At 52.4% G+C, this 11,719-nt stretch overlaps 4 protein-coding genes across 4 annotated transcripts; 2 read left to right on the forward strand and 2 right to left on the reverse strand.

Moving 5' to 3' along the window:
* Positions 1 to 59: 59 nt before the first annotated feature.
* Positions 60 to 749, forward strand: AYL99_02996 (polyubiquitin; the record flags this gene model as incomplete). The annotated part of the gene is made up of 1 exon (XM_018834512.1): positions 60 to 749. One exon carries the CDS (start codon positions 60 to 62, stop codon positions 747 to 749), a length of 690 nt encoding a protein of 229 aa, XP_018697136.1.
* Positions 750 to 1,710: 961 nt separating this feature from the next.
* Positions 1,711 to 3,455, reverse strand: AYL99_02997 (hypothetical protein; the record flags this gene model as incomplete). The annotated part of the gene is made up of 2 exons (XM_018834513.1): positions 1,711 to 3,399; positions 3,453 to 3,455. 2 exons carry the CDS (start codon positions 3,453 to 3,455, stop codon positions 1,711 to 1,713), a joined length of 1,692 nt encoding a protein of 563 aa, XP_018697137.1.
* Positions 3,456 to 5,159: 1,704 nt separating this feature from the next.
* On the reverse strand, positions 5,160 to 6,020 carry AYL99_02998 (hypothetical protein; the record flags this gene model as incomplete). Its single annotated transcript, XM_018834514.1, has 1 exon — positions 5,160 to 6,020. One exon carries the CDS (start codon positions 6,018 to 6,020, stop codon positions 5,160 to 5,162), a length of 861 nt encoding a protein of 286 aa, XP_018697138.1.
* A 1,152-nt stretch (positions 6,021 to 7,172) lies between these two features.
* On the forward strand, positions 7,173 to 11,045 carry AYL99_02999 (hypothetical protein; the record flags this gene model as incomplete). The annotated part of the gene is made up of 2 exons (XM_018834515.1): positions 7,173 to 8,443; positions 8,498 to 11,045. The coding sequence occupies 2 exons, from the start codon at positions 7,173 to 7,175 to the stop codon at positions 11,043 to 11,045; spliced, it is 3,819 nt and encodes a 1,272-aa protein (XP_018697139.1).
* Between the last annotated feature and the right edge of the window lie 674 nt (positions 11,046 to 11,719).

The raw sequence follows: 11,719 nt of genomic DNA on the forward strand, positions 1-11,719 counted from the left end.
TTCTTCGTTCTCTTCATCATCTCAACAACTTTACAACATCATCCTTCAAGTCCGCAGCCATGCAGATTTTTGTCAAGACTTTGACTGGCAAGACCATCACCCTTGAGGTCGAGTCCAGCGACACCATCGACAATGTCAAATCCAAGATCCAGGACAAGGAGGGCATTCCCCCCGATCAACAGCGCCTCATCTTTGCCGGCAAGCAACTCGAAGACGGCCGAACTCTGAGCGACTACAACATCCAGAAGGAGAGCACTCTGCATCTCGTCCTCCGTCTCCGTGGAGGCATGCAAATCTTTGTCAAGACTCTGACCGGCAAGACGATTACTCTGGAGGTTGAATCGAGCGACACCATCGACAACGTCAAGAGCAAGATCCAAGACAAGGAGGGTATCCCACCCGACCAGCAACGTCTGATTTTCGCTGGAAAGCAGTTGGAGGACGGTCGTACGCTCAGTGACTACAACATTCAAAAGGAATCCACACTCCATCTTGTCCTGCGTCTTCGTGGTGGCATGCAAATATTTGTCAAAACTCTGACTGGAAAGACAATCACGCTCGAGGTAGAGAGCTCAGATACGATCGACAACGTCAAGTCGAAGATTCAGGACAAGGAGGGCATTCCACCGGACCAGCAGAGATTGATCTTTGCCGGTAAGCAGTTGGAGGATGGCCGAACACTGTCAGACTACAACATCCAGAAGGAGAGTACTCTTCATTTGGTGTTGAGACTGCGTGGTGGCCAGTAAAGCAAAGCAAGCGTGACGGTGAACTAGGGGATTGATCGATGACTTCTCATGCGGCGTTGCGACTTGACTTTTTGGCGGGTGTTTGCCTGCAGGTTCTATGACAGAAAGCGGATTACATACAGATATTCCTTAGAGAATCATCAAAGTTGCGGCCAGGATGGAATGAATGGCTGTATTCAAGCTGAGCTGAGCTGGTTTTCGGATTTTGTCAGTGAACAAACTCGCGTTGCACCTCGGCTGGTATAACTTGGGCTAGATGGTCACGTCGCTGTCGCCTGTCTTCGGGTAAACCACTCCGATAGCTTCGAGCAGTACCCAGATAAATACGGTACTGGAAAATAGAATCCTGTCTGACACACCTGATTCACGATGTAGCCACCATCTTCTGAACGTTAAACCATTTTGTGATTATCGCTTCGTGTTTGCAATGCCACGATCTCAAGCCCGAAAGAAGAGCTCCGTTCTTGAGATGTTCTTGAAGTGAATCCGATCTCCCTAGTTCGAGCTCATTTTGAAAGCCCATCCATCTATGGAGAGGGAATTTGCGGCGGTGGTGGTGGTGGTGGTAGTGATTTGGGGCAGCAAATCAATATTAGTTACATGTAATTCTCGCAGTTGTAATCAGTTTCAACTCAGCCAGCTACAGCGCTCCGTGGGTGTAAATTACAGTCTCGGATCAAGGCGGTATTGACGCCAGGATGATCATTCGCGCCCGTGGCTGGGAATAGGGGCATTCTTTATATAGATAGAGAGAAAATAACGAGAAGCAGGACTGATGGATGGTGTTGGTTCCACGAGCAGCCACACACTCTGCTGCACCCCAGCCATGTTATGAACGAGTGACGGTGTCGATCGAGGAGTCTTCAGCAGTATCAAGAAATGACACACTCAGCCAGCCACCTCAGGCTGGGTGGCAAACTGTCATGTCTCTCTCCTCTCTTCCTCTCTTCAAACACCAAACTTACCAGGTGCCAATAGGTTCCAACGATGGCCCTACCTGGTGGGGTATCGCGGGGTTGTCGTGATCCTGATGATGCATGAAGGACGCAGAGTACCAGAGGACCTGATCCTGATGTTGAACCGAATCGAGCGGGGGTTTCATGATCGCTTTAAAATTCGCTTGGGCGCAGTCCCCCGATACGGGCGGCCAGGATCCTCTGATATTAAGACAGCCGTCGTCAATCGGATCACTCGCCTTGACAAGCCACAAATCGCCCACGCCAAATCCAGTCGCGTCACCAGGGTCACCGGCCTTCCGATCTGTCTTGCCGGGCGTCAGCCTGTAGCCACGGCCAGTGGCGGTGTTGACAATGTCCCAGTGTCTGTTGGCGGCCTTCTGCATATTCACCTTGTACTGCTGCGCCGTGCACTGGTCGCCGTCGCACTGGCGGACTTCGTTGTTCTTGGAGGTTTCGATGTCAAAGTCCAATCGCCAATATGCGTGGTGATGATGCTTGACACAGATGCAGGGACGATCTTTCTGCAGCACGCCGCCGAACCCCCAGCGTGGCAAGATGGTGCCGTTGGCACATAGTGTCCATTCAGGAACATAGCGGTACCAGTCCGCCCATAGTTGTGACCTAATGACAACTCTGTCGTCGTAGGCATCAAAAGAAACGCCTCGAAAACCGTCCGCATCGGGTCTGCCGTCCGTGAACGTGTAAGATCTGCTTGGTTTGCACTCGCGAAATCCCGGCACGGCATCATTACCGGCGCAGTCAAATGGATACTCTCTGTACACCCAGTCTCGATACGTGGGTCCACAATTCGGAACTTCTTCCAGATAGTTCACATTGAGTATGGGCAAATGTGCTTGTTTCAGCACCATCCTGTTCTTATATCGTACGTCGACCAACTCCACTCCAGATCCAAGGCTCCCACTCGACGCTCCAGGTCTGTTCACCCTTAACTCCCAAAGTAAGTTGTTGTGAATGTCGGTGATTCTCACATGTGCCGTCCCAGGCGTCCTCCCCGAATAAGTGACCGATTTGTTCAGTGGTACTGCTGTACAGGTTGGCAGTACTTGGGGGGCCTGGACGGACGTCGCTGTCCTAGCATACATATTGACGTCGAAAAACCGGAGCGCCTCCTTGCTGCTATTGCCAGCGTGAATGCGAAGGATTCGAGACGTTGACCCATCGGGATTCACTTCGGGAATGATGACAGGCATTCTGCTGAAGACGGTCGCATTTGGTCCGAATCCTGCGATTGAGGCGGCATCCCGGAGTTCTTCCTCGCTCGGAAGAGGCTGATCATTTGTTATCTGGATCGATGCATCCGACGGAGGCCCGAGCGCATCATCAACATTCACGTAGACTGTCCTGCGGTTCTTGTAGTCTGCTACAACAGCTCTGAAGCTGTTGCGCTCATTCTTCTCGTTGGGCTCACGCAGGTTGTCAACATAGAGGAACCGGTGGGAAGTTGGTCCGTTGAAAGTCTCGTCAGCCGATCCAGCCAGCACATCGCGAACTTGTCCAGAATCAAGGACTTTAGACACGGCAGTCGCGAGAGCGGATGAATGGACCTGTCCCGTTGGGGTCTGTATGGATATTCTCAGAGGGGGCTCGGTCGTATCAGCCAAGACCGATTGCTCTTCCTGACCATGGGCAAGTGCAAGGAGAGCCAACAAGGAGGAAAGGACGGTAAACTTCTGTCGAAACGTCAGCATGCCTCTATATAGATTGCTGTCGCCTTATACTTTACCATGGCTGAAACCTGCTCCGTTCATGTGGTCCTGCCCTCAAGAACCCCAGGTGAAGGGGCCCATCCAACATATATACACATCGGTATGCAGCCTGATGCTGTCCGCATGGACTAAACAATTCGATTCCAGTTTAGTAACGGAGGTGGCCAGTTTCATAGACGTGGTCAAGCGCCACCCACTTCAGTATTTGCATTTCCCAGTCAGCTATGGAGATTTCACCATCCACAAGGTGATATGCCACTTCAGGGTCACTGGACAAAGTCCTCTTAAGTGCTCTGATTCGCCGATGCTCATACAATGCGAAAACGCCAGAAAAAGTGTGCCAGCCCTTTCGGGTCTCGTCATTGAGATCCAGGCACTTACCGATGCTTGTTCGTGTAGCTTTCCCTGAAAGCGGACGGCTGAACGACACGTGGTAATACACATCTGGCTGCATTTACCACTCGCAAGTCTCAAAGAGGAACACGCCACGAAATGAGCTATTCCATCTTTTGCCGATAAATGGTTCCAGTGCCCCGGGTCGAGGATACGACAAACCAGCCAATGCGACACTCCATTGTGCATACAGTTGACGTGACTTTCAGCTCCTCCCGACCCAGCCACAGCCCGAGAGTGTGCACCTCGAGAGCGAGCAGACGTGTGACTGCCGGCTGTTGATTGCAACAACCACATTGATATCTCCGGTGACACAGGTTCTCCTGCGATATCCTGGTCTCAAAGGATGCATTCCCATGTTTCTGAGTGCCATTGGTTGAGTGTACAGTCCGTAGTGGCAGGACATTGTGGTGGCGCGCTGAAAGAAAGCCTGGAACTTTGGACCTCCGTAGACACTCCAAATTTCCTCCAATTGAGAGTTTGTGGCGACGAGCTGCAAAGACAGACCAGAATCTCACCGGAAGGAAAGATGGTCATTTTGAAGGAAGAACGAGGGCTTCATGTGCGCTTTGGGGAACTTACACATCAAGCTTGTCCCAATCTGTGTCTCTCAGCCAGCCACCCGAATCCTCCAGGGACGACATCACTTTGTCTATCCTGGTCCTGTCCAGAATCACACTCCGGCTCCTCCTCTCTTCCTTCTGGGCTACACGAACGCCTTTCCAGATGACCTTGCTCAGCAGACCAGCGCCCCGATCTCGATGACGACCGCCAATATCAGCGCAGCGTGTCTGTCGCATGGAGAGTCATCGCAGCATTTCCTTACCATAGCGCCCATGAGCTTGCCTTCTGTTCAGCATGCCAGATACAGACAGCCGGGACAGGCAGGAACTTCCCTGCTTGCTCATATTGTGCAGACTGACGGGCATGTTGTGTTCTTGTAAGGAAAGAGGTAGCGAGGGCTCGGTGCTCCGAGATGGACCCTTGTGAGGTGGCATTGGACTGCGTAGTCACCTTGCTGCGGGGTTGGTGCGCTCGTTCAGTTGCGATATTGGGCAAAGAAGATGGTATCTGGCTCCGACTGGGCAGGTGGGCACGGTACACAGAGGAACTGTAGTAGAACATGTGATCGGAGCAGCAGCGTCGTGATAATTGCCAGATGATGGTGAAGCACCAGCAAGCTTTCGGGGCGCGGACGCTAGAAACCCTTTGGTCGCCTCCTTGGCTTCTTTATTGCTACTCTGGCTCTTACCATCGATATCGGGGACGAAATGTTTACCAAGCAATTGACATCATCCGCCAGGAATCTACATTTGCCTTTGTTAGGTGAGTTAGGCTTCTAACTGTGCGATATAGGCCTCTTTGGCCGCCAGGCTACGAGCGACCCCGATGATCATGAATTCGAGCGGTCCATCACCAGTGTTCTTGATCAAGGCACTCTGGCCTAGTCGGAGAGGAACAGCATCGCCGACACTGATCGACGTCGCCGTCGCATCAGTAGTCGTCCCTCCTCCGCTCGTTCGTGCCACCGTCCCAGAACCGGCCAGCACATAGTACACCTCGCTCATGTCTGCCTGCTGATGGTTCGCTCCCGCCACTGTCCCTGGTGGCAAGGCCAGGTGGTCGACGTAAGACCACGCTGTGTTGAAGACGCTGGGATTGAGGACGCGCCGATACTGGACTGTTCCCGAGCCGCCATGCAGATTCTGCACCGGTTTCAGTAGAGCCGGGTCCAGACGCATCGACATAAACGTCGGACGAGGATCGAGCGGCACATCCACCCGCGGATCGCCGAGATCAAAGGCATCGTAGGTCTTGGTCAGACCGACATTGATGTTCATCCACTGGACCGGCTTGTCGGTGGGATTGAAAATGCCGTGTGAGTGTCCAAGCCGGGTGGGTGCGCCGGCAGGTCCTTTCAACAGCGACGTCCTGCCATCGATGGTGAATTGCGCCTCGCCATCCAGGATGACGAACATTTCCTCGCAACGGTTGTGGAAGTGAGCCCCAATGCCGCTCTTTGGCTGGATCACACCACGATGGAGGAAGATCAGGTTCGAGTCCAGCGCGTCCACACCCAGCAACCCGCTGTATGCCAGCGTCCCCGCACCACCATGGGCCCCAGACCGATTCTCGTACTTGGACGGGACTGTGTGGGCAATGCACTGAGCCATTGAGCCGTTGGGATCCATTTCGGGCGATCGTTTCTCGCTAATCGTAGGCGGCGTATATCACAGGAATTTGGGCACAGCTGTACTCGCAACTCGAAGAGAGACGTACTTGTTGGAGAAGGGTTCCGACGATCTGTCAAGAGGTACCCGAGTATATATTCCCGGAGTGCCTATTAGCCTATTTTTTAACCATGGATCAACCGCAGATCATCAAGTTCAATAACGCTTGATAGCCTCTAACAGCCCCGATACCACTGGCGTCGTCGTTCCACCTACAGTTTGTTGATCTATCGTGCGGAGCTGGATGTGAGCCCCCTGTAGTCTTTCCTCATCTTTGGCTGCCAGGAGGAGGAAAAAGCGGCTCTCCACTCGCTCTGCTTTTGGGACGAGGGAGACGCCGCCCTGGTGAGACCACATCCGTAACTCACACAGCCATCGTACAGTCCCGAACTTCTTTCGCCTTGTCTTCGTTCAAGGCTTCCAGCATCTTTTCGGTTAACCAAACAGGACTAGTGTGAGGATTACCACATGACCACAACCCCGCACTAAGATACAGCCCAGTTGCTTATATCCGAGCGACGAATCATCGGTCGCGGAGATTAATGACCGTATTTTGCCTTGCAGTCCTTGGCATAAAGCATTCCTCGACGGTACTATTCGGCCATTTAGCACGTGAGGTACGTGTCACAACGGCTACATGCCCAATAACATGTCTCAAAAACCCAGAAGCCTGCCCTGTAAGAGCAGCAAGAAGCGACAGCCCGTGCCGGGGATAAGGCTGAGAACAAAAGGTGACCAGCTGCCAACGAAACCGCTATTATCGTCACCGACAACACACTCAACATGGAGCAGAAATACGCAGTCCATTGGTTTGCCTGCGTCCTCGCTCCCATTGACACGAACGGCCACTTTTCCCCGCGAGAAGGTGGAGTCCTCTTAGACTTATGATGCGTGCACGCATTGACGTCCCTCTTCCACCGAGGATTATGCGGCTCAACGGGCAGGTCCACCAGTTTTGACGTCGCATGCCAGTCCATTCTCAATTCTGCAAAACACGAATTTTTTGTTTAGGAGGTCCCACGAACCATCTTGAGTTTCTAATAACTACCGAGTCGAACTCTGCAGCAACCCAAACCCCAGTGTGACCACATATCCAGACCACGAAATGTCCTGATGTCCAACAAACATCCCCGGCCTACAGGCCGCGACTGCTTCGAGATCGCGATTATCTGCTCTTCGGCCGTCGAACGAATCACAGCTGAAGCTATTCTCGATGAAAGGTATGAAACCGACGGCTTCTCTTATGGGAAGGCTGCAAGGGATTGGAACACATACACAACCGGACGGCTGGGAAATCACGATGTGGTGCTGGCATACATGCTGGGTTCGGGCGGGATCCGTGCCGCGGCCGTTGCAGCGCACATGGAATCCAGCTTCCGAAATATCAAAATCGCCATTGTGGCTGGCCTCTGTAGTGGTGTAACCAAGACTCGGGCAGGAGGTGAAATCCTCCTCGGCGATGTAATAATCAGCACCTCAGTAACTCAACTTGACTTCGGCCGACAGTACGCCAATGGGCCCAGCCGGAAAGAGGTGAAAGATACACTTGGGCCAGCAAACACTGAAATCAGACGAGTCACAACTCAGCTCTCTGGAAATCGGGTCAGGCGAAGACTGCGGGAGAAGACTCATCTATACGCTACACAAATAAGTATGAAGGATGGGTTTTCCAACTCAAACTATCCTGGAGCGGAGAGAGATCGACTGTTCCCCCCCGAGTATCGACACAAACATTGGCGAAAAGCTCCTACACAAGAAGGCTGCATCTACGACAGCTGTCGATGTCAAGGTGATGAGGTTTGCGAGGCAGCACTGCAGAGTAATTGTGAGGATTCAGGCTGCGACGACTACCTGTCGATGCAACGCGGTCGGATACAAATGGCGAGAGGGTTTGGGCTTGATGGAAGCAAAATTTCAACCACCGAGATGCAGGAGGCACAGAAGCCTCTGGTCCACATTGGACGCATAGCGTCCTGCGACGCGGTCATCAACAGTGGGCTGCACCGCGACCGGGTCGCGGCCCAGGATGGTGTCATTGGATTCGAGACAGAGAGCGCGGGCACATGGAGCTACCTGCCTACGATTGTGATCAAGGGCGTGGCTGACTATGCAGACGGCCACAAGGACAAACGATGGCAACAATATGCGGCGGCCACAGCAGCGGCCTGTGTGAGGGCAATGCTAGAGGAGTGGGTTAGCATCAATAGCAAAATGTTTGAGCCTGCCGATCGCGACATCCAGAATCATCCAGCGACGGCGCCATTCATCATTCCTTTTCGCCGCGATGAAGACTTTGTTGAAAGCGGAACATTGTGCGAGCAGATCGACAAACGATATTCGGAACCTGGATCGAGAACGGCACTGGTAGGGCCTGGGGGAGTTGGGTAAGTGACCCCGACATGCTGGTGATGCGTCTGGTTCTGCTGACAGAAGAATAGGAAATCACAACTTGCAATCGAATGCGCTTACCGACTTCGCGAACGATCACCAAGGACGTCAGTCTTCTGGATCAATGCAAGCAGCGTCGCCTGTTTGACACACAGCTTTCTCGAGATCACTTACAAAGCTAATATTCCAGTGCAGAATCAGCCTGATACAGACATATTCCTGCTTATTTTCAAATGGTTGCATCTTCACTTCAAAGGAGGGTGGATGCTGATCATGGATGACCTCGACGATGCTGTGCGCCCCGGAGTTCGTGGGGACGGCCAAATCTGCAGCGAGAATCCACAGCCACTGATCACGTACACGTCCTACTCTCAGAATGGCTCGGTCCTTATTACGACTCGAGGCAGAAATGCAGCATTGAGATTTGTACAAGCCCATGACATTATTCAAACTCGGTCCATGACTCAGCACAGTGCTCTGGCATTGTTACAAAAGAAACTGAACTCGACATGGAGGAGTCATGACGATCACGCTGCCGCCGAGCTTATCGCAGCATTGGAGTACATGCCGCTCGCCATCGTCCAAGCTGCCACACACATATCCGAGAGGTTCCCTGTATATGCAATTGAGCAGTACCTCGAACAGGTCGTGCGCTACGGTAGGGGAAAGACGATCTTGCTGAAAGACGTCGGCGACGGACAGCATCATCAGGCTCGAACGGCCGAGAATTCGATCAGCGTCACATGGCAGATCTCACTCGAGTACATTCGTCGAGTGCAGCCGTCTGCGGCGGATTTGCTCTCACTGATGAGCTGTTTCGACCGGCACGGGATTCCCATGGCCCTTCTCAGGTGCCGACGAGTATTGAAGAGTAGAGATCAGAATGAAGAAAGACCTCACAAAAATGCAGATTTGGACAATCGTTGTGGCCTCGAAGACGCTCCGCAACTGAACAAGGATAATCTCTTGGAAGATGACATTGAGATGCTGCAACGCCTCTCATTCATCTCCACTGGGCAAGACGGTGTGACGGTCGATGTGCATGCGCTTGTTCAACTGGCAACGAGGAAGTGGCTTGAAGCGAACGGAAAAGCTGAGACGTGGATGCGGGAGGCCATCAATACCTTGAGCGCCGCATTCCCGACGGACGAGCATAAGAATCAGCATTTATGCCAGGCTCTTTTCCCACACGTTCAACCATTGGTGTTTCAACAACCCAAAGACGTCGACGGTCTGCGTGATTGGGCTTCACTCCTCCATCGTGCAGCAAGATACGCATTAGGAAGTGGCAATGTGGATGATGCAGTAATAACGTTGACAGCATCGATCGTAGTGATAAAGCAATCACTCGGTAACACGCATGAGGAAACGTTGGCTAGCATGGACACCCTAGCCTGCGCGTACTCGAATCAAGACCGATTTCCGCAAGCCGAAGAGCTATTAGCGCAAGTATTAGAAGTGCGGATGAGCGTGCTGGGCCAAGAGCACCCTGCCACGCTCTCCAGCATGAAAAACCTGGCCTTGACGCACTGGAATCAAGGCCGATGGAAGGAGGCCGAAAAGCTATTTGCGCGAGTAGTAGAGATACAGACGAGCATGCTGGGTCAAGACCATCCTGCCACGCTCACCAGCATAAACAACCTGGCCTTGACGTATTGGTCTCAAGGTCGATGGAAGGATGTTGAAGAGCTAGAGTTACAGGCAATGAGAGCGCAGGAGAGGGTACTGGGGACAGAGCATCCCGACACGCTCACCAGCCTGTCCAATCTAGCGACAGTGTACCGAAACCAAGGCCGATGGGATGGAGCCGAAGAGCTGGATATGAAAGTGCTGGAAACGCGGCGGAGCATACTAGGGATAGATCATCCTGACTCGCTCACCAGCCTGGATAACCTGGCGTTGACGTACCGAAATCAAGGTCGATGCAAGGATGCCGAAGAGCTGGAAATGTTTGTGGTGAAGACCAGGATAATGATATTAGGCGAGGAACATCCAGACACGCTGACGAGTAAGGGCAACTTAGCGTTGGTGCTTGGGCAACAGGAAAGGTATGAAGAGGCGAAGCAGTTGCTTGAACAGACGCGGCGTTCATGGGAGAAGATACTCGGACGAGAGCATCCTGATACAATAATCAGTACGAGTAACCTTGCAGAGGTACTTTGGCGTCTGGGGGAACATGAGAAGGCGATGCAATTAGTCCAACAGACGTTGAGATCCGCACAAGAAATACTCGGACGAGAACACCCTGATACATTGACCGTTACATTCAACCTTGCACAAGTACTTCGGCGACAGGAAAAATATGAGGAGGCGAAACAGTTACTTCGACAAACGTGGATTGCCAGAGAGAAGATACTCGGACGAGAGCATCCTGATACACTGACCAGTATGTTCAACCTTGCACTGGTGGTTGGACGACAGAGAAAATACAAGGAGGCGACAAAGTCACTTCAACAGTTGTTGGGGTCCAGAGAAGAGGTCCTCGGGTCCGAAAATCCTGATACACTGACCAGTATGTACCACCTGGCTGCATTGGTGCTGGGGCAACAGGGAAAGCAGCGTGAGGGTGGAAAGCAGTTTCGTCGACAAACCGTGTAATGAACGATTGCCATGATCGGCTTGTCAAAGAAGTCTGCGACAGCATCTTGGGATATCGCAGCACCCGGTCTTTCAGGTTTGGGCTGGGCTTTCCTGGTTTTTGCTTTCTTTATGTAGCCAGCGAAGATATGTTCTCGTGAACGGAGTATGCTGAAGCTTGATATGTGGCGGAGTTTGCTTAATGGCGCAACCGTGCTAGGTTCTAGTGAGACTGAGTGCCGTAGATACTGACTAATATAGGCAAGCCAGCCTTTAAGGTCGATGGGAAAAGGCAGACGGGCTGGGAGGATTTCTTTGAACAAGTGGATGAGAAAGTGGTAAGTACATATGTAAGAGGGAGGAGTGAGGTGTTATAGAAGTGGCACGTGCTCCGCTCAGTTTTCGATCCTCTTCCGCCAGCACAATACATACACATCATCCAGCCCTCTCAGCCACTCGAAGTATCTCTCGTGAGGGCGAGGATTTACTGTGATAACACTTCTCTCGCCTTCTGCCCTGGTTTCCAAGCAGAATTAGTGAGCCTAGCCTATGCCTGGGAATGACTGCCTGCGGTTTGCCACTTCGGGAATCCCGTTGAACGCGGTCAAGACTCAAGAAATGACATCGCCATTTTAATGCCCGGCCGCACCTTTTGATTCACTTCATGTCTCTGTCCCCCTCGACCTACGCCGTGA

This window comes from Fonsecaea erecta, assembly GCF_001651985.1.
Source record: "Fonsecaea erecta strain CBS 125763 chromosome Unknown Scaff2, whole genome shotgun sequence".
Lineage (NCBI taxonomy): Eukaryota > Fungi > Ascomycota > Eurotiomycetes > Chaetothyriales > Herpotrichiellaceae > Fonsecaea > Fonsecaea erecta.